The sequence below is a fragment of the Heliangelus exortis genome, chromosome 25 (genome assembly GCF_036169615.1).
Source record: "Heliangelus exortis chromosome 25, bHelExo1.hap1, whole genome shotgun sequence".
NCBI lineage: Eukaryota > Metazoa > Chordata > Aves > Apodiformes > Trochilidae > Heliangelus > Heliangelus exortis.
Genome location: NC_092446.1, coordinates 3054242 through 3073458, shown reverse-complemented (window position 1 = coordinate 3073458; position 19217 = coordinate 3054242). Strand labels below are relative to the sequence as shown.

The 19217-nt window shown below is 50.2% G+C and overlaps 1 protein-coding gene across 2 annotated transcripts in view; it reads right to left on the bottom strand.

The window, feature by feature from the left end:
* Positions 1 to 16187, bottom strand: part of FKBP5 (FKBP prolyl isomerase 5) — a 29168-nt gene extending 12981 nt beyond the window's left edge. The window contains exons 1-5 of one of the 2 annotated variants that reach the window (XM_071768436.1): positions 16094 to 16187; positions 15368 to 15450; positions 7414 to 7490; positions 2481 to 2603; positions 997 to 1141 (exon numbers count right to left, since the gene is read on the bottom strand). In XM_071768436.1, the coding sequence (XP_071624537.1) occupies positions 997 to 1141; positions 2481 to 2585 (250 nt within the window). In that variant the 5' untranslated portion in view covers positions 2586 to 2603; positions 7414 to 7490; positions 15368 to 15450; positions 16094 to 16187. Of the gene's footprint in view, positions 1 to 996; positions 1142 to 2480; positions 2610 to 7413; positions 7491 to 15367; positions 15451 to 16093 lie in introns of both variants that reach the window. The other variant, XM_071768438.1, reaches the window with a different exon arrangement.
* Positions 16188 to 19217: the final 3030 nt, after the last annotated feature.

The following is a 19217-nucleotide window of genomic DNA, read 5'->3' as shown; positions in this document are numbered from 1 at the left end:
ACACACAGTGGTCCTGCAACAGGGTCCACACCTCCTCGAGATCATCCCAGCCCCCTTGGCATCATCCCAGATCTCCCCAGGATCATCCCCCACTCCATCCAGGAACATCCTATCAGCCCCCAAGACCACCCCACCACTGCCAGCATCATCCCACCCCCCCAGGAACCATCCCATCCCCTCTAGGGACCATCCCACCCCCCCCAGGGACCATCCCATCCCCTCTAGGGACCATCCCACCCCCCCAGGAACCATCCCATCCCCTCTAGGGACCATCCCACCTCCCCCAGGGGCCATCCCATCACCCCTAAGGACCATCCAACCCCCCCCAGGGATCATCCCACCTCCCCCAGGGACCATCGCACCCCTCTCAGGCACCACCCCACCTCCCTCAGGCACCATCCCACCCCCCCCAGAGACCACCCCACTTTTCCCAGGGACCATCCCACCTCCCCCAGGGACCATCCCACTTTTCCCAGGGGCCATCCCACCTTTCCCAGGGGCCATCCCACCTTTCCCAGGGAACATCCCACCCCTCTCAGGCACCACCCCACCTCCCTCAGGCACCATCCCACCCCCCCAGAGACCACCCCACTTCTCCCAGGGACCATCCCACTTTTCCCAGAGACCACCCCACTTTTCCCAGGGACCATCCCATCCCCCTAGGGACCACCCCACTTCTCCCAGGGACCATCCCACTTTTCCCAGAGACCACCCCACTTTTCCCAGAGACCACCCCATCCCCCTAGGGACCATCCCACTTTTCCCAGGGACCACCCCACTTTTCCCAGGGACCACCCCACCTCCCCCAGGGACCATCCCACCCCTCTCAGGCACCATCCCACCCCCCCTGAGACCACCCCACTTTTCCCAGGGACCATCCCATCCCCCTAGGGACCATCCCACTTTTCCCAGAGACCACCCCACCTCCCTCAGGCACCATCCCACCCCCTCTAGGGTCCATCCCACCCTTGAGCATCCCCCCCCAGACGTGCTCACCCTTTCCCAAGCTGAAGACAAAGGGCTCATTCCGATCACGGCTGGAGTCAAACTTCTTCCCATTGGCCAGTTTGCCCTTGTAGTGGACATAAACCTTGTCCCCAATCATAGGGGACTCATCTGTGCTGCCAGGTCGTTTGATCAGCTGGCAGAGAGAAAGCACCCATGAGATGGGAGGCCAGAGGACAGCTCAGAATGGATATGGAGATAGAGAGAAAAATGATCTGTCTCTCTATTTATTTTTTATTTTTTTTTTAACTATATAAAAACAGAGATTCACTTAGGCAGATACACACACCCCATTTTACACCTGCACATGAGTAGAGACATAGAATCAAAGAATCACTTGGGTTGGAAGGGACCTCTCAAGGTCACTCAGTCCAACCCTTGCAGTAGCAGGGACACCCTCACCCAGGTCAGGGTGCTCAGAGCTTCCTCAAGCATCACCTTGGACAATCCCAGGGATGAAACCTCAACCACCTCCCCGGGCACCCTGTGCCATTTTTCTCAAGGTAAAGAACATGTTCCTAATACCCAGTTAAAAAATCTGCTCCTCTACAGTTTAAAACCATTGTCCCTTGTCCTATCACTATACAGCTGTGTGCAAATACATAAAAAGCCAAATAAATGCATAAATATATATAATATATACATACACATGCATGTACATGTAAAAATATTTATACAGGCTTGCAAATCTATGAAAATCTATCTACATGAACACAAAGATATTCACACCTATAGACATCATGCATATATACAAAAATATAAATACACACATGCATCCCTGCCCTAAACCAAAGGCTGGTGGGGGGGTGTCATTCCATTTGGCCCTAAAAATAAACCCCAAGGTGAAGCCACAGTGGGAGCAGAGAGCTGCTGGTCCTTTGCAGAGGCATCCAGGATAACCCTGGTGGTTCCAGCACAATCCTGGACATTTTCCTCCCTGGGGTGTGTCATTTCACTCCTCCCTCCTTGTCAACACTTTTTTTTTTTTTTTTTTTTTTTTTTTTTTTTTAATTTATTTATTTTTGTTAATACTCCAGCCTGGAACAAGCAGTTCTGGAGCTGGGGATGGAGCAGGGGGAGGAGGATGCTATTCTTAGAGAGCAGGTCCTGTTCAACTGGAGAGGAGCAAGTGCTGGGGAGCAGAAAGGGGCTTGAAGATGGAAGAGGGGGGGATGTGGAGCAGCAGGGATGACCTCAGGCATCTGCTCTTTCTAACTGCTGTTGAGTCACACACAAAAATGCTTTGTGGATTTACAGCTCATGATCTGGTGAGGGACACAACAGGAGGGAAATTCAGCGGGCAGCCCGAACCCATCGGCCTCAACCACTGCTCCAAGTGACACTCATCTCCTTCCCAACCACCACCACCACCAAAAAATAATTAAAAAATCATCAGTCCTCCAGCCCTGGGTGGCTGTCCCCATGCACCCCAAACTGCAGAAGGGGAAGGACCCTCCCAGCAGCCCCCCCCTCACCTTCAGGACCCCTCGGTCTTGAGCTGGCGTGATGTCCTCCCCATGCTCAGCCAGAGCAGCCACCTGCACCTCCCCTTCACTCTTGGTGGCCTCATCAGTGGTCATGGTCTCCTTGCATAAGCCCTGGATCTGGGGAGAAATGGGATATGAGCCATTCAGGACCTTGGGGGCAGAAGAAAAGCTTAAAGAACATCAACAGCTCCCCCGGGCAGGAGCCTCCTCCAGTATCTCAAAAGCCTTTCCCAGGCTCCCCACCTCGGGAAGGAGCAGGAAAACCCCCAGGTTTGACACCAGCCAGAGAGACAACCCCACAGCTTTGTAAGGTCACAGCAATGGGGACACTCAGAGAGGTCCCCAGCACTCATCTTCATCCTCCTGAGGTCAATGTTTGCCAGGAGTTGTATCCAAAATCCCACTGCAGGTACCGTGCATCCCAGGCAACGTGGGAAGACTCCATCTCCCAAACCAGGAGCATCTGCCCTGGAATCCCAGAATTGTTTGGGTTGGGAACCTTAAAGCTCACCCAGTCCCAACCCCCTGCTATGGGCAGGGACACTTCCCACCAGCCCAGGGTGCTCCAAGCCCCATTGGGAGTTATTTGGTGGAGTTGAAGATCCTTTTCCACCAGGAATAACACATTGATCAGAGACACCACTTGGGGAGCAGCACCTCGACCTCAAACCACCTCAAACCTCACTGCCTCTTGCCCACCAAGAGGACTCCAAAAAGACCCAGCAAGGCTGAGATCTCAGGCAAGCAAAGCATCACTCTGCACGGAAAGAGCTGGAGACACAGCAAACATCTTCTCCAAAACCTAAAGCAAACCCAGCACCAAAAGAATCCCAACTATTTGGGTGGATAACGACACCAAAATTAATAAAAAGAAAATTCACAGCAAGGCTCTTAAGAAATTGGCTCTTCCTGCAGCTCCTGACGTCACCGAGGTGCCAGAAAAGCCACTTTTTTTTTTTTTTTTTTGGCCAACACCATTTTTTTTTTCCAGTGGTGGAGCCTGGTGAAAAGAGAATTGCCTTCAGTTGAAATAAATAAAATCAAAACCAAGCCACAACATATTTCCTGATGATTTCCTTCAGCCCCAAAGGCTATTTTGGTAGCTGCGTGCCACGTAATCAAGGAAACATGTGATGGAGAATTAGAAAGCCATGAGGTTTTTGAAGACAGAAACCAGATCTATTCAAGTCCCTTTAATTGCCCAACTTTTCCCACAGCCTTTGGTGTGGAAGCTGATGGTAAGCAGCAGGAGAAATCATTCAAAAGGGGAAAAAAAAAAAAAAAAAAAAAGAAAAAAAAAGAGGAAAGAAAGGATGTTTTCAGCTCCCAGGGCAGATAAGTGGTGCTGGAAAGAAGAATTGGGTTCCTCACACCCGGGTGGAAAGGGAAGAGCTGGAGCCCAAGTCCCCCTCCCCCCTTCCCAGGGACAGGAAACCATTGAGACACAAAGAGCCCCACAATGGAAGAAGCAAAGAGGAAAAATAAAGGAACTGCTTGTTGCAATGTTTAATTTTGGGGGGGTTTAATGTTTATTATTCTTATTTAATGTTTAATGTTTTGGGGGTGATGTTTGCTGAGGTTTTGGGGCTGCTCCCTTCCCCCCTGCTCTGCTGGGGTTTCAGATGGGGACAGCTAAAAAAAAAAAAAAACACCCAGAAAAAAAAAAACACCCAAAAAAGCAACTTTGGGGGTGAGATTCATCATCTCCTGAGTGTTTGTGCACTGGAAAACACACAAGCACTGATTTGAGAAGGAATTTTTCAAGCTGAGGGGGGTGAAACACCAAGCCTGGGTTGTCCAGAGAGCTGGGAGATTTCCTGTCCCTGGAAGCACCCAAGGTCAGGTTGGACATGACTCTGAGCAACCTGATCAAGTGGCAGAGGAGTTGGACTAAACGGCCTTTAAAAGCCCTTGAAAAGCCCTTTCCAAGCCCAACAATTCCATGATTGAGGCACTGAGATGCTCTCCAAGCCACCACCACCATGGCCATGAGCAAGGAGGAGGTGGTGATGCCCATCATGGCACAACCACACTCCTGCCACCCCTGTCACAGCCCCAGGGATCCCACATCCAAAATCCATTTATTAACAACCAGGAGAAGCCCCAAAAAAAGATCCCCCAGAAGCAATTCCACCTCCTGGGGCAGGACCTCCCAAGATCCACCAGGAAGATGGATGAGGAGGTGATGGATGGCTCCAGCTTGCTGGTTGCTAAATCCCACCAAGAGACATCTAAAAATACATCCCCAGCATCCTCCTTCATTATTTGCCCTACGTAAGCAATTAGTGGAGTCATCCAGGGAAAGCAGCCAAGGAGAGCAGGAGGGGAGAAGCTCTGCGTCAGCCACAGTGGGAGGGATGGAGCCCACAGGACCTGCCCTTCAGATCTTGGTCCACGTCAGGAAGAGAGCCCCAGACTCCTCCAGTTAGCAAAAAATTAAAAAAAAAAATAAAAAAAATAAAAAAGGCTCCAACTGGGTTAAGAGAAGCCAGCTTATCTCCAGCTTGGAGAGGGAGAAGCAGCCTGGCTGGGGTTCAAAATCCTAATTCATTTGAAACAAAACAGTTGTAGAAGGGAATAAGAAGGGGGGAAAAAAAGAAATTAAATGGAAAAAATAGAAATAAATGTGCTGCTCCCCAAGATTTAAATACCAGGGGGCTGTGGTGAGAGCTGGGTGAGCTTGATGGAGGTGTCCAAGCTGGAGTCTTTTCCATACATGCTCTGAATCCAGGGGAGGGATTAATTATCCTGGATAAAATGAAGGGATTAATTAATGACCCTGTGCCTCTGGGGGTTACTGACCCACTCCCCTGGTGCTTTCTTACCCACAAGCTGAAAACTGCAAGTGGAGAAATGAAAACAGGCAAAACCCTCCTGACCCCCCCTCCATCCCTTTGGGATGTGCAGAGGGATGGATGCAGGGGGGAAAGAGGGTGAGAAAGGGTTAAACACCCCCTGCCCAGGTGAGGGGTCCCCTCCTCAGCAATTTCATTCATTTAATCCCATCAGGATGTGATGAAGGGCACCAGGAGGGAAGGGATCTCCCCATACAGAGAATAAAAGCAATGGGAAGGTGATGAAAGAAATCCTGAGCACGCCCCAGGAAAGGTGCACGGGGATGATAGGGATGTTTTGGGGCAGTTTTGCACCATTTGGGGTGGTTTTAGGCTTGACTCTTCCCACTCTGAAGCCAAGCCCTTAGCAGAAACCTGTGATTTCTGCTCCAGCTCCAAACTGAGCTCCACTCCAGACCTCCTGGCACTGGTGGCACCACCCAAGGGGACCCAGAGCTGCCACCTTCCCTGTCTCCAGCCCCTGCCAAGGGACAAAGTCCCTCCTCAGAGCTAAAGGAAAGGCTTTGGGGGTGTCTCCTGTTTGCCTCCCCCCAGTCCCACCTCTCTGGAAGATCTGAAAATCCAGCAGCACTGTCTGATCTGTCATTTAAAGAGTTACAATAAACAAGCTTTAAAATCCAGAGATTTCAACATCTGGGTACATTCTCTCCACCAAGTGCAACTATTTCAGCCTTAATAAACACGAAATACTTTAAAAAAGCTTCAAAACTTGAGCAAACAGGAGACTCCCAACATGTGCTCTGCTCAGAGCAGCACATCCTGCTCCCTTCCTGCCTTCAACTCATGGAAAAAAAATTAACTTTAACTCCTGGAATCACCCAAAAGCAACAAGGGCAGGACCCCTCCTCCTCCTGCAAACCCAGGACAAGAGGGTTTTTCCCAACGAGAGGGTTGCAAATATTATTTACTCCTCCTCCTTCAGCTGGGAGAGCAGCTGCATCCCCCCTGGTGATCCCCATTCCCCCCAGCACTTCAGCTGCAGTTGATGCCCACCAGCAATTAACACACTCTGGATCCCCACCAGCAATTAAGCAGCAATTAAACTGCACTGAATCCCCAGGAGCAATTCCCACACCTTGGATTCCCACCAGCACTGGATGCCCCCCAACCATGAAGCTGCAACCCAGGAGCAATTCCAACTGCAGCCTCTGGCCACCAGCAGTGAAGCTGCACTGGATGCTCAGCTCAGCAGTAATTAAAACCCCAGTTTTTAATTGGGCAGAGGGTGCTCCCACCCCTCCTGCACACCCCCACCCAACCCAGCACTAATGCTTGGTTCTGATCCCAGCTCAACCTGCACCAACCCAGCTGCTGCTGCAAAAAAACCAGCCATTTGGCAGGGGGTTTTTTTGGTTGATTTTTTAAAAGCAGAGAGGACAAAAGGCTTTTTTTTTTTATTATTTTTAAGCTAGGCAGTGGCTGGTACCCTCCCCACCTCCATTATCCCAAGTGTTGCAGGTTTTTAGTGTAGAACCATTCAATCCCAGCCTGGTTTGGGTTGGAAGGGACCTTAAAGCTCACCCAGTCCCAACCCCCTGCATGGGCAGGGACACCTCCCACCAGCCCAGGCTGCTCCAAGCCCCATCCAGCCTGGCTGTCTCCATGAAAATCACCACACAGACACTTGCAGCAATGCCCTGGGTGCATCTTTGCCACCCTTTTCCCTTGGCAAACACCTCCCAAAGGACAAGAAACCCATCTCCAGGAGATGCCATACACCACCAGCACATCCTGCACAGAAACCCACACCACAAACCAATTTATTTTTACACTCCCCTTCTCTGTACAGCTGTTACCATCTTCCAGCCTGGAGAAGGGAGAGGAGAAAAAAATTCAAGTGGAGAATGGGCTGCAGATGTCCAACCCTGGGCTGAGGACAGGCAGGTATCACACATGCTTGGGTTTCACCAAGCACATGATCCCCAGCCACATTTCCTAGAAATCAGCATACCAGGAATTTGCCAGCTCCAAATGGAAACTTCACGTTGCATCCCAGAGGCTCAGAGGAGGGGAAAAGAAGTGAGGATGAGAGAGAAAAGCTGAGGAAAAGGTTTGGAGGGTCTCACCTTGCTACCATGCGAGCGGTGGAGAAGGTCTGAAGGTCCAGGAAGGGTTCTGGGAAGTGGGGATTTCACACAAGTACCTGGTAAGAAGAGAGGGGGGAGGAAATTAAAATAAAGTCCTAATAAAAAAAAAAAAATAGTGTGATTTATTCTAAAACAGGATTTAAGAAGAAAGGAGCCACGGGAACGTGCTTTGGGGTTTCCATCAACACAGCAGTTAGCACCTTACTGCCTGCTTAAAAAAAAATAAAAATAAAAAAGAAGGGAAAAAAAGGCTTTAATCTGTCCAACTTTTTTTATTGCTGAAAGTCAGGATGAAAATTAACAGGATGGAAAAATAAGAGCTGACTGCTCTGGGGTTTGTTTTTTTAAGACCCACTCAGCACAAAGCACTCTCACTTCCACAGCACAACAGCCCTAAAAGCTTTGGATTGCAACATGAGAGGGAGTTGCTTTAAAATGCAAAGGTCAAGTTTATAAACCAGGGACTTAAATGCACAGGGGGAGATGTGGGGCCCCAAATCCCAGCCAGTATCACCACAAATCTTGGGAAGTATCACTTCAAATCCTAACCAGCATCACCCCAAATCCTGGTGAGCATCACCCCAAACCCTGGTGAGCATCATCCCAAATCCTGGTGAGCATCATCCCAAACCCTGGTGAGCATCACCCCAAATCCTGGTGAGCATCACCCCAAATTCTGGTGAGCATCATCCCAAACCCTGGTGAGCATCATCCCAAACCCTGGTGAGCATCACCCCAAACCCTGGTGAGCATCACCCCAAACCCTGGTGAGCATCACCCCAAGTCCTGGTGAGCATCACCCCAAACCCTGGTGAGCATCACCCCAAGTCCTGGTGAGCATCACCCCAAACCCTGGTGAGCATCACCCCAAACCCTGGTGAGCATCACCCCAAATCCTGGCGAGCATCACCCCAAATCCTGGTGAGCATCATCCAAAACCCTGGTGAGCATCACCCCAAACCCTGGTGAGCATCACCCCAAACCCTGGTGAGCATCACCCCAAACCCTAGTGAGCATCACCCCAAATCCTGGCGAGCATCACCCCAAACCCTGGTGAGCATCACCCCAAACCCTGGTGAGCATCACCCCAAACCCTGGTGAGCATCACCCCAAACCCTGGTGAGCATCACCCCAAACCCTGGTGAGCATCATCCAAAACCCTGGTGAGCATCACCCCAAACCCTGGTGAGCATCACCCCAAACCCTGGTGAGCATCACCCCAAACCCTGGTGAGCATCACCCCAAATCCCAGCCCCTCATTCTGAGCAGCAGCAGGGGGCTGCAGCTCCATGCCCCATGCTCAGCACTAAAGCTAATGAAGAAACCCCAATTAACATGGCACTTGGGCTCTCACCACCCCACTGTGGTTTCTCTTGCCCCCTGATCCCAAAACCTGATTTTTTTTAATCAAATCCCTCCTTCCAGAGCCAACCACCCCGTGCAGCAGGAGGGAGAAGACCAGAAGCAGCTCTTTCCCCCCAAGTTGTGTTCAGATGGCTGCAAGACCACCCTGTGGAGCAGAGCCCCAGAGAGATGGCATCTGAGTCAGGAATTAACTAGAATTGGGATTTCTAAGCTAATAGGAACTTCTGAAGCCCAACAAGGCAGCTCCATGTAATCCTCAGCTCCAACCCCACATGCAGGGAGGCACTCAGACAGTGATGGCATTTTGGACACTCAGTTTGAATTAAAAATTACTTTTCTTTTTTTTCTTCCTTTTTTTTTTCCTTCTTTTTTTCGTTCTTTTTTTTTTCCTTTTCTTTTTTCCTTCTTTTCTTTTTTTTTTCCTTTTCTTTTTTCCTTCTTTTCTTTTTTTTTCCTTTTCTTTTTTCCTTCTTTTCTTTTTTTTTCCTTTTCTTTTTTCCTTCTTTTCTTTTTTTTTCCTTTTCTTTTTTCCTTCTTTTCTTTTTTCTTTTTTTTTCCTTTTCTTTTTTCCTTTTCTTTTTTCTTTTCTTTTTTCCTTCTTTTCTTTTTTCTTTTTTTTTCCTTTTCTTTTTTCCTTCTTTTCTTTTTTCTTTTTTTTTTCCTTTTCTTTTTTCCTTTTCTTTTTTCTTTTTTTTTCCTTTTCTTTTTTCCTTCTTTTCTTTTTTCTTTTTTTTTTCCTTTTCTTTTTTCTTTTTTTCTTCTTTTCTTTTTCTTTTTCCTTTTCTTTTTTCCTTCTTTTTTCCTTCTTTTCTTTTTTCTTTTTTTTCCTTTTCTTTTTTCCTTTTCTTTTTTCTTTTTTTCTTCTTTTCTTTTTCTTTTTCCTTTTCTTTTTTCCTTCTTTTCTTTTTTCCTTCTTTTCTTTTTTCCTTCTTTTCTTTTTTCCTTCTTTTCTTTTTTCCTTCTTTTCTTTTTTCCTTCTTTTCTTTTTTCCTTCTTTTCTTTTTTCCTTCTTTTCTTTTTTCCTTCTTTTCTTTTTTCTTTTTTTTCCTTTTCTTTTTTCCTTCTTTTCTTTTTTCCTTCTTTTCTTTTTTCTTTTTTTTTTCCTTTTCTTTTTTCCTTCTTTTCTTTTTTCCTTTCCCCTACCCACTTGCCTTCCCCCTATCCCCTCCTCTATATTAAACAGGGAAGCAATAAATTCCAAGTTCATCACCAGCTGAATGAGGCTCAGAGGGATCAATTTCCATCTCAGCACTGTGCAAGCTGCTAACACCATCCCTTCGGGTCACTCATGGCAACTTCTCTTCAACCAGAAAAACAAAACACAACCAGAGCTGCTTTAATCACCCAGCACCCTGAGGAGCCTCCATCACACCCAGGGGAAACTGGGACAAACTGGGGAATGAAGCTCTCTGGGCTCCTTTATCCTGACAGCTCCAGGTTAATCCTTTTTGGCTCTGGAGATGAAGGTACCCACCAAGCATCCTCCTGAATGTTCCCTTTGAGCAGCTCCTGGATCACCCCCTTTGAGCTCCCCCCCCTCCCAAGCATCCCCTGAATCCCCCTTGAGCTTTGAGTTTCCCCCCAAGCATCCTCTGCATCCCCCCTGAGCATCCCTTGAACATCTCCCCCAGCATCCCCTAAATCCCCCCCATAGCAACCTCCCAAAAAGCCCCTTGCATTCCTCCTGAGCATGACCCTATAGCATCCCTTGAGCATCCCCCTAAGCATCCCCCCCAAATATCCCCTACATCCCTGGAGCATCCCCTGAACATCCTCTCAGCATCCCACAGCATCCCCCTGAGCATCCTCTGAAAAACCCCTGAGCATCCCCCTGACCATTCCCCTCCACCCCAAATACCCCCTGCAACCCCAAGCACCCCAATGCCACCCACCCCCTGACCCCATCCCCTACAGCAGCACCAGGAGGTTTTTTTAGCAGTCCAGAGAACAACCAAGGCAGAAAAGGAAACTCAGCTAACTCAGACACAACAGAATGTCTTCCCCTCACACTTATTTTAGCATTTTCCCCAGTATTTTTAAGCATCTGGATTGGTTTTCATTGAGATCCAACTCCTAATTTTTCCCCCTTTTTTCAGTGTATTTATTAACACAGGGTAAAGAACCCTCAAGTTCCAGCTGCAGTGAGAGGGCCAAGAGCTGGCTCACTGCCCCCTGCCAGAATCAAGATTTCACCAGAAAAAAAAGAGAGGTTCAGCTTGTCTGCACCTCCCAGGAGCATCACCCACACCAGCCCCAGCCTAAAGACTTCCAGAAAGGGGTTTTCCCCCCACTTCACCACAAAAATCCCTTAAAAAAATCCCCTGGCTCTTACCCTGGTTATCCAGCAAGACACCAGTGAGGAACTGCTTCCTCAGGGGTTTTTCCAGGTTGCTCCAAAATAAGAAGGGGATTAAAAGGATAAAAGAAAGGATGAAATAAGGGATTTCTTCCAAATTTATATCCCAAAGGATAAGAAATCCTTCAGACTTGTGAGCATCTCACCAGCAGCTCGTGGTCCATCCCCTCCCACATGGGTAACCACAGACATGACACCTTCTGGTTTTTTATGTGAAATTAAAAAAAAGAAAAAAAAGCAATATATTCCTTTTTTTTTCCCTTCTATTCCAAAAGACACACGAGGGGGGAGTCAAAAGCCCATAAACATTTTTGGCTTGTGCCTCTTCCATGAGGAGAAGGTGCCAGGGATGCAACTGAGGGTTCTGCACCCTGATGCTCTGTGGCTCACAACCCATCTGCCCCCAGTTGCCTTCCCTGGGGAGGGTTCAGAAAAATCATCAGGAGCCTCTGCAACAAGCCACACATTCCCAAAAATACTGGAAAAAAAGAGGAATGGCAGAGCCAGCAGCCAAGCCTCTGCTCTTCAAGTAGAGGGAGAAGCACCAGCTTGACCCATCCTGCTCCTGGAGCAGTTGGTACAGGCTGGGAGAATGGCAAAAAATCTGAGAGATAAATTTATTATAATTATATAATTAATATATAATTATTAAAATTAATAATTATAATTATTATAATTATTGAAATTAATATAATTATTAAAAAGACAAACAGTGGGGATAAACAGCTGCTCCTCACCCTCCTGAGCTTCTCAGGAGGTGCTTGGCAGAGAAGCCCAGTGGAGCATCCCCAGAAGCTCAGAGCTGCTCAGGTACCAGCAGGGAACCCAATTTCCTAATGATTTCATAAATTAGCATTAGGTAACAGAAAAAGGACAAAAAAACCCCAATAAACCAACCCAAACCCCCAGTACTACAGCCAAGCAGGTTACATAAATCATCTTTAAAAGTGAGAAAGTACTTGACATCCCACTGCCCACTCCTCTGACAGGGTTGGGTGTTTTTTCTGCCATGGCAAATGAGCTGATGCCTTTCAGTGTGTCTGCTTCCCAGGTAAAAAAACAACCCAGGAGAACAAAACAATTTCTGGGGAAAAAAAAAAAAAAAACACCTCACTTTCTGAGTGTTCTCCTCCCTGTCCAGCACATCCTGGTAAAGCTTGAATCCCTCCATGGGCAGCTGGAGAATCCTCCTGGGCAGCCAGTGCTGAGAAAATTCAATTTTCAAGAGACAGCTTGGGGGGAACCAAAATAAATACAAACTGGGAGTAAACAAGAAATGTCTCATTTGCCAATTCTGTTCTGATTTAGCCAAATCCAGCATAAATAAAGGAAAGAAATCCAAGTTGAATTGTGGGGTTTATTTTTCTTCTAATTCTAAGAGCATCTCATCACAGGGGTTTCCCCAACAGACTCTCAGCCAGGTGACCCCAAACCTTCCAGCAGTGGGAATGGTGCATTTTATCCTGAATTCCCCAGTCCTCAGGGGGTCTGGGGTCCCATTTGGGGGTCCTGGGTTGGGATTTGGGGGTCCTGAGGGTGCCTGGGGTCCCATTTGGGGGGGCTCAGGGGGTTGTGGGGCAGCCTGGGGGTCCCCAAATCCCCCCCAGGACCCCCAAATGGGACCCCAGACCCTCCCAGGACCCCCAAATCCCAACCCAGGACCCCCCAGTGAGACCCCAGATGCCCCCCAAATGGGACCCCAGACCCCCCTAAGACCTCCAAATCCCCCTCAAGACCCCCAAGTCCCCCCCCAGGGACCTCAAATCCCCCCCCAGGACCTCCATTGAGACTCCAGAGCCAAATTCCAGGGATGGGGTGGAGGGGATCCTCACCTCAGCATCAGGCACTGCACCCAGAAATAACCCAGCTGCCCCAAACCTTTATTTTTAGGGGTTTTTTTTTTTTTTTGGTTGGTTGGTTGTTTTTTGAGTTTTTTTTTCATGAAGCCAGATGTGCCCTGATGCTCTCTAAATGCCAAATGATCCGGAGCAAACGGCGATTCCCGGGAAGTTGTGAAACACCAGCCTGTTCCCAAGCCAAATCCAGATTTCTTGGAGGAGAAATCCCCTAAGAAGCTGATTTTCTACAAGCAACACCTCTGCTTCTGCACAGGGGAACAGATTATTTCACCCTCATCACCCCCCTCTCTTTGCTGCTGTCACCTTTTTTTTTTTTTCCTCTTGTTATTTTCCTAATTTTTCCGACGTGCTCCCTCACAAAACCAGGAATCCTGGTTTCAACCACTGCTCCTGAGGATGGAAAAAGCTGGTTGGCTCCATGACACACAACTTGCATGAACAACTCGTACCTCCAAGCTCTCATGGCCATTTCTTGACGCCCACAACCTTGCAGCATTAAAACAAAACAATCCTTGCTCAGTGATTTATTATTTCCCTGGGATGTGCAGGAGAGCAGGGTGAGCTCTCCAGCTCCCTCAAGGGGTTGTAACAACTTGTAGAGAAGTTGGGAGGATAAAATAAAATATAGGATTAAAAAATTATAAATAACAGTATGAAAAGTTCTAGTAAAAATCTATAAAATATTGTTTATCCTCCCACCCCCCCAAGCCAGCCCGGGGAGACACTGCAGGATGGAGCTGAGATGCTGAGCATCTCCAGCCTTACAGCAAACTTTCTGCAAGCTGGTAATTAAAACCCACCTAATTACACAGCAGTGATGTTCTTGGAGGACTCAGTTTGGTTTTGACTTGGGAATTGTCCTTATTTCCTGGTTCATCTCTAACAACACTGAGAAAGGATCTCACCAGAATTCAAGCCCATGCCAGGCAAACACAGCCTGGGGAAGCTGATTATTTGCTTTTATTTGTTAATAAATTAAGAAAAATTAACTGCACAAGGTGCCATCCCAGCCAATACCTCTGCTGGGTTTAAACTTTACCCCCCAAGCCCCTTCCAGCACAAGTCCTGCTGCACCTTCCAAACCCAAAACCATCTGAGAGGCCACAAGCCCCCATTCCTCAGCAGAACCTAAAACCTCTCCACCAGTTCCTCAATAATAATAAATAATAAATAATAAATAATAAATAATAAATAATAATAAACAATAAATAATAAATAATAAAAATTACCTTTTTTTTCTCCATGCCACCACCCCTTTTCTCCAGCACAAGCCCCTCCAGCTCACTCATCCCTTTGTCCTCAAGCACACACCCACCCCACGAGCACCCAGCTCCCCTGCACCCTCCTCTTCCTCCTCCTGTGTCCCACAGGTCACCCTCACCACCCATCCCACTGCAGGGACACCCCCATAACCAGCATCCCATCAAGGGACCCCCCCATCTTGCTGAGGGACCCCCACATTAAGCCACGGGACCTCAGCACTCAGCCAAGGGACCCCATTATCTCCCTAAGGACCCCAGCATCCCACTAAGGGACCCCAATATCCCACTTTTGAGCTACAAAAGTCACAGAATCACTGGGAAGTTCCTCCTGCCCAGCTCCATGCTCCTGGTTAACCCCTTGATGTTGGCAGCTCTTGTCCCCTCTCTTTTGGTGGCATTTTTTTCCCCCCTCCCCAGCAATTTGTCCCAGATTTAAGGTACCAGGTTGGACATAAAACAAGACATAAAACAAGAACAGATGTCACAGCATCACCACCCAACCCAAACCCACCCCACCTCCAGGATAAGAGCCCCCAAAAGCCAGATGGAAGCTTAGCAGGATGGATTTAAGGATTTTCCTGACCCCCCAAGCCCTTTGTGGGACAGTGAAGGGGGCAGGAGGGGAGCAGCTTCCCCACATTTTGAAGGAAGGAGCAATGTGTCCTTTCAACTTTCCTTTTTTAACTTCCAATCCCAGTTTCCAGGCTGGTTTGGATGCCTCAGCCATGTCCCAAATCCACCTTAGCAGTTAAATAACTCATTCCAGAGAAACACCATTTAACCTCCACCTTTCCAAGAAACCCTCAACTAGCAGCTCCTGGGTGTATTTTTTTTTTTTTCTTCATTTTTCAAGGTTTTTTTTTTTCTCCCCCAGCAGCAGCACAGCCCCAGGCACTGGGCACAGAGAGGACAGAAACACAGCAGCAGCATCAGAGGCCACCAAGGATGGACCTGTCCCCCAGGACATGTGTAAAATACTATTTCCCAACCTAAGCAACCTCACCCCACTTGACAGTTGAAAAAAAAGAAGCTTTAAAAAAGGGTTTGTGCCCCAAAAGGAGAGGGAAAGAGTAACTTAAAGAAATACTCACTTTTACCTTGTGCAACCCCTTGTAGCTACTCCCAGTGAACTCTGGGTGCTCACACCCTGTAGGAGATGTCCCAGAGGGGCTGCCTGGTAGGTGGCATCAGAGGAAACGTTAGAGCTGAGCACAGGGGAGGAAAAGTGGAGAAAAAAGGAAAATTCCCTCCCTCGAGCAGCATCCCGCTGGCACAAACGCTGCCACCCTGCCCCCCCCAGACCCACCTCGTCCCCCGCCCAGCGATGCTGGGACATCCCTTTGTGGGACCCCCATCCTATCCCCCCCCTCCACGAGCAGCACCGGGGGCACCAACCCCTTCCCCACCATTCCCCAGCCAGGACCCCAACTCCCCCACCCCCCAACCCCAGAACTCTTCTCCTGACCCTCCACTCCCCCAGTGCCCCCTCCCCAAGACGTCCGGTACCGCCCCAACCCCACACAGACCCCCCCAGAACCACGCAGCCCCACACAGAGCACCCCAAACCCCCCAACCCCCGTTACCCCCACCACCCCTCAGACTCCCCCAGCCCCACGCAGGGATCTTCCAGCACCCCATAACCCTACCCAGAGACCACCCCACAGACCCCACCCAGAGACCCCACAGAGACCCCACCCCACCCAGAGACCCCCACCACCCCCATGCCGGGACCCCCACGCCGGGATCTCCAGCACTCCCTGACTCTCCCCCCTCCGAGGGTCTCTCGTCTCCCCCTCCAGGTCCCCGTTTCCCCTCACCTGCCCCCGCCACCGCCTCCGCCACCGCCCCGGCTCCGAGTGGCTCCGCGCTCCGGGGCCGAGAGACTCAGCCCGGCTGCCTTTCCCCGCCCTTCCCCTGGCCCCGCCCATCCTCTCGCATCCCATTGGTCCTTCCGCCCGCCCGTCTAACCCGAGACGCCCGAAGCGCCTTTCTCATTGGTCCAGCCGCCGGCGGTATGCAAATCAGCGCGCTCTCCCCGCCCGCCTCGGCAGGATGGCCCCGCCCACTCGGAGCACTTGCCGGGGGCAGCGGGCGGGAAGCGGGGTCCGGGCTGGGGGTCCCGTCCCTCCTGGGGGTCCCGTCCCTGCTGGGGGTCCCGTCACTGTGTGGTCACCCCGGGGAGGGGCTCCGGCTTCTTGAAATGCCCCAAGGGGTGTCCCGGGCACTGTGCTGAGCCCCAGAGGAGGTTTGGTTCCCTGCAGTGCCTTGGGGGGTCCCCAGACCCATCCAATGCTCCGGGGGGGTCTGGTTCCGTGCAATGTCCCCAAAGGGGTCCTGGCCCAGTGCAATGCCCTCGGGTGTTTGACCCCCTGTATCGTTTTGAGGGGGGTGTTCTGGCCCCCCTGGTGCTCGGCTCGGCTCAGTAAATTGCTCCCGGGGAGTCAGGGAGTGGGGGGTGGGGGGTAGGGGTCTGCGGGGGTGTCACCTCCACGCAGTGCTCCAAGGTTTCACCAGCCCTGAGCAGCGCTCCTGGGGGTGAAGGGGTCACTTTCCTGCAGGTTCCCACCCATCCAGGGACACCACATCCCCAGAAGACCAACCAGACCCATGCAATGTCCTGGGGGGTACCCAGCCCCATGCAACACCCCACAGGTACCCCCAACTCTATGAAATGTTCTGGGGGGGTACCCGACCCCATGCAACACCCCACGGGTACCCCAACTCTATGCAATGTCCTGGGGGGTACCCGGCCCCATGCAACACCCCACGGGTACCCCCAACTCTATGCAATGTCCTGGGGGGTACCCGGCCCCCTGCAACACCCCACGGGTACCCCAACTCTATGCAATGTCCTGGGGGGTACCCAGCCCCATGCAACACCCCACAGGTACCCCCAACTCTATGCGATGTCCTGGGGGGTACCCGGCCCCATGCAACACCCCACAGGTACCCCCAACTCTATGCGATGTCCTGGGGGGTACCCGGCCCCATGCAACACCCCACGGGTACCCCCAACTCTGTGCAATGTCCTGGGGGGTACCCGGCCCCCTGCAACACCCCACGGGTACCCCAACTCTATGCAATGTCCTGGGGGGGTACCCGGCCCCATGCAACACCCCACAGGTACCCCCAACTCTATGCGATGTCCTGGGGGGTACCCGGCCCCATGCAACACCCCACAGGTACCCCCAACTCTATGCGATGTCCTGGGGGGTACCCGGCCCCATGCAACACCCCACGGGTACCCCCAACTCTGTGCAACCTCCTTGGGGTTTGTTAAGGGAAAAAAAATCCACTGGAAAGCAAAGAACAACATCCCACAGCTGGGGATGGGGGTTTGGAGGACACAGGGGCCACTGGGACATGCAGAACGTTCCCGTTCAGTAGGAAGGAGATAAGATTTTTGTTAAGAACTGCATAAAATACCCCCTGAGATTAGAAATAATGCACATTTGCAATTAAACATTTGATTCCTGCACGTCCCAGCACCCTGAGCTGAGAGGGGCAACAAGAAAAAGCTGGGGGGTGTCTCAGGGGACAGATATAAAACGTGGCATCTCCCAGTAGTTTTATATGAAGTGGTTTTTTTTACCAGGTTGGGGTTGGAGCTGCTCCCAACCTGCACCCCAAATCCCAATTGCCCCATCCCAGGACTGGGCAGGGAGTCAGGGCTGCCCAGGTGGCTGCAGCTTGCTCATCATTTTGATACCCAGTTTGATTTTCCCAGCTGTAATTGAGACACCAGTGATACTGGAGTTAAGCTGGAGTTAAAATTAAGGCCTACTTTAGCCAAAAAAAAAAAAAAAAAAAATTATTTTCACCATGTTTCATTATTCCCTCTCCAAAATAACCCAGGTGACTCTTGCATTTTGGCTTAGATTTCCAGCCCCATCTCTGAGAACTTGAAATTTCCATTCATCCAAGAAATATTGAGGGTTTCCCATAGCAGCAAACCCAGCAGCTTCGTTTTGTGCAGGCCCCTGAAAAACCCCATGGGGCTGACAGGGAGGGAGGTGAAGGGGGGGCAGCCTGCTTTGCCTTTGCACCACAAAAAGGGTAAATTCAGTTTTTGCATAGGAAAATAAAAGCAAAATAAGTGGGTAGAAAGCACTGGAGTGTTGTTTTCTTATAAGACACCTTCCAAATCCCTGTGATAGCAGTGCTGGAACCCCTGGCTTGTTCCATCCCAGGTGGGATCCCTGCTGGGGTCTGTCCTGTCCCCCCTTTTAACACAGCCTGGGGGAGATCTACTCCATAAATTACTCCCTGTTGGCTTTGGGGAGGCTGCCAGGGCACTGCCTCTTCCCCCTCACCATCCAGCTGGCCCCCCAAAAGATGGGGTGGGGGGGTGGGGAAAAAGCTTCACACTCCCCCCCAGAAGCCTCCCACTAGATCCCACTGAACCCCACTAGAACCAGTAAACTCTGGAGACCCCTCCACTGGTGATGTCCTTGCCCCTGCTGTCCTCTGAGCACTTCATGTGGGGAGTGTGGAGGTTCCTGAAAAAAAAAAAAAAAAAAGAAAAAAAAAAGAAAAATTAAAAAAAAACCCCAAACTAATAATAAACTAAACTAAAAGAGGGAATATTTTTATTCATCCTTGTCTTCTGCTAAAAATAACCAGCATTAATCTGCCTGATAGCAGGGGGAGCAGGAGAGGTGTCCCCCAGCCCAGCTTCACATCCCGAGGCCACATCTCGGGTGAATCTCAGCGTGTGGCAAGGAAATGGGGTTCGGGTCCCCCCCCCACACCCTCCCCCCGTTTCCTTCCGCCTGTGACAGCCCAAACCGATGTCCCTTGGCTGCCTGGAAATCGATGGCCCCGGGGCAAGTGACCCAGGTGGGACGATGAGAAGCGATTCCATCCTTTCCTCTCCGCACCCCAACCCCGGGCACACAAATTTCTGGGGAGAAAAGCTGCTTTTTTGCCTCTTGGTGGTGG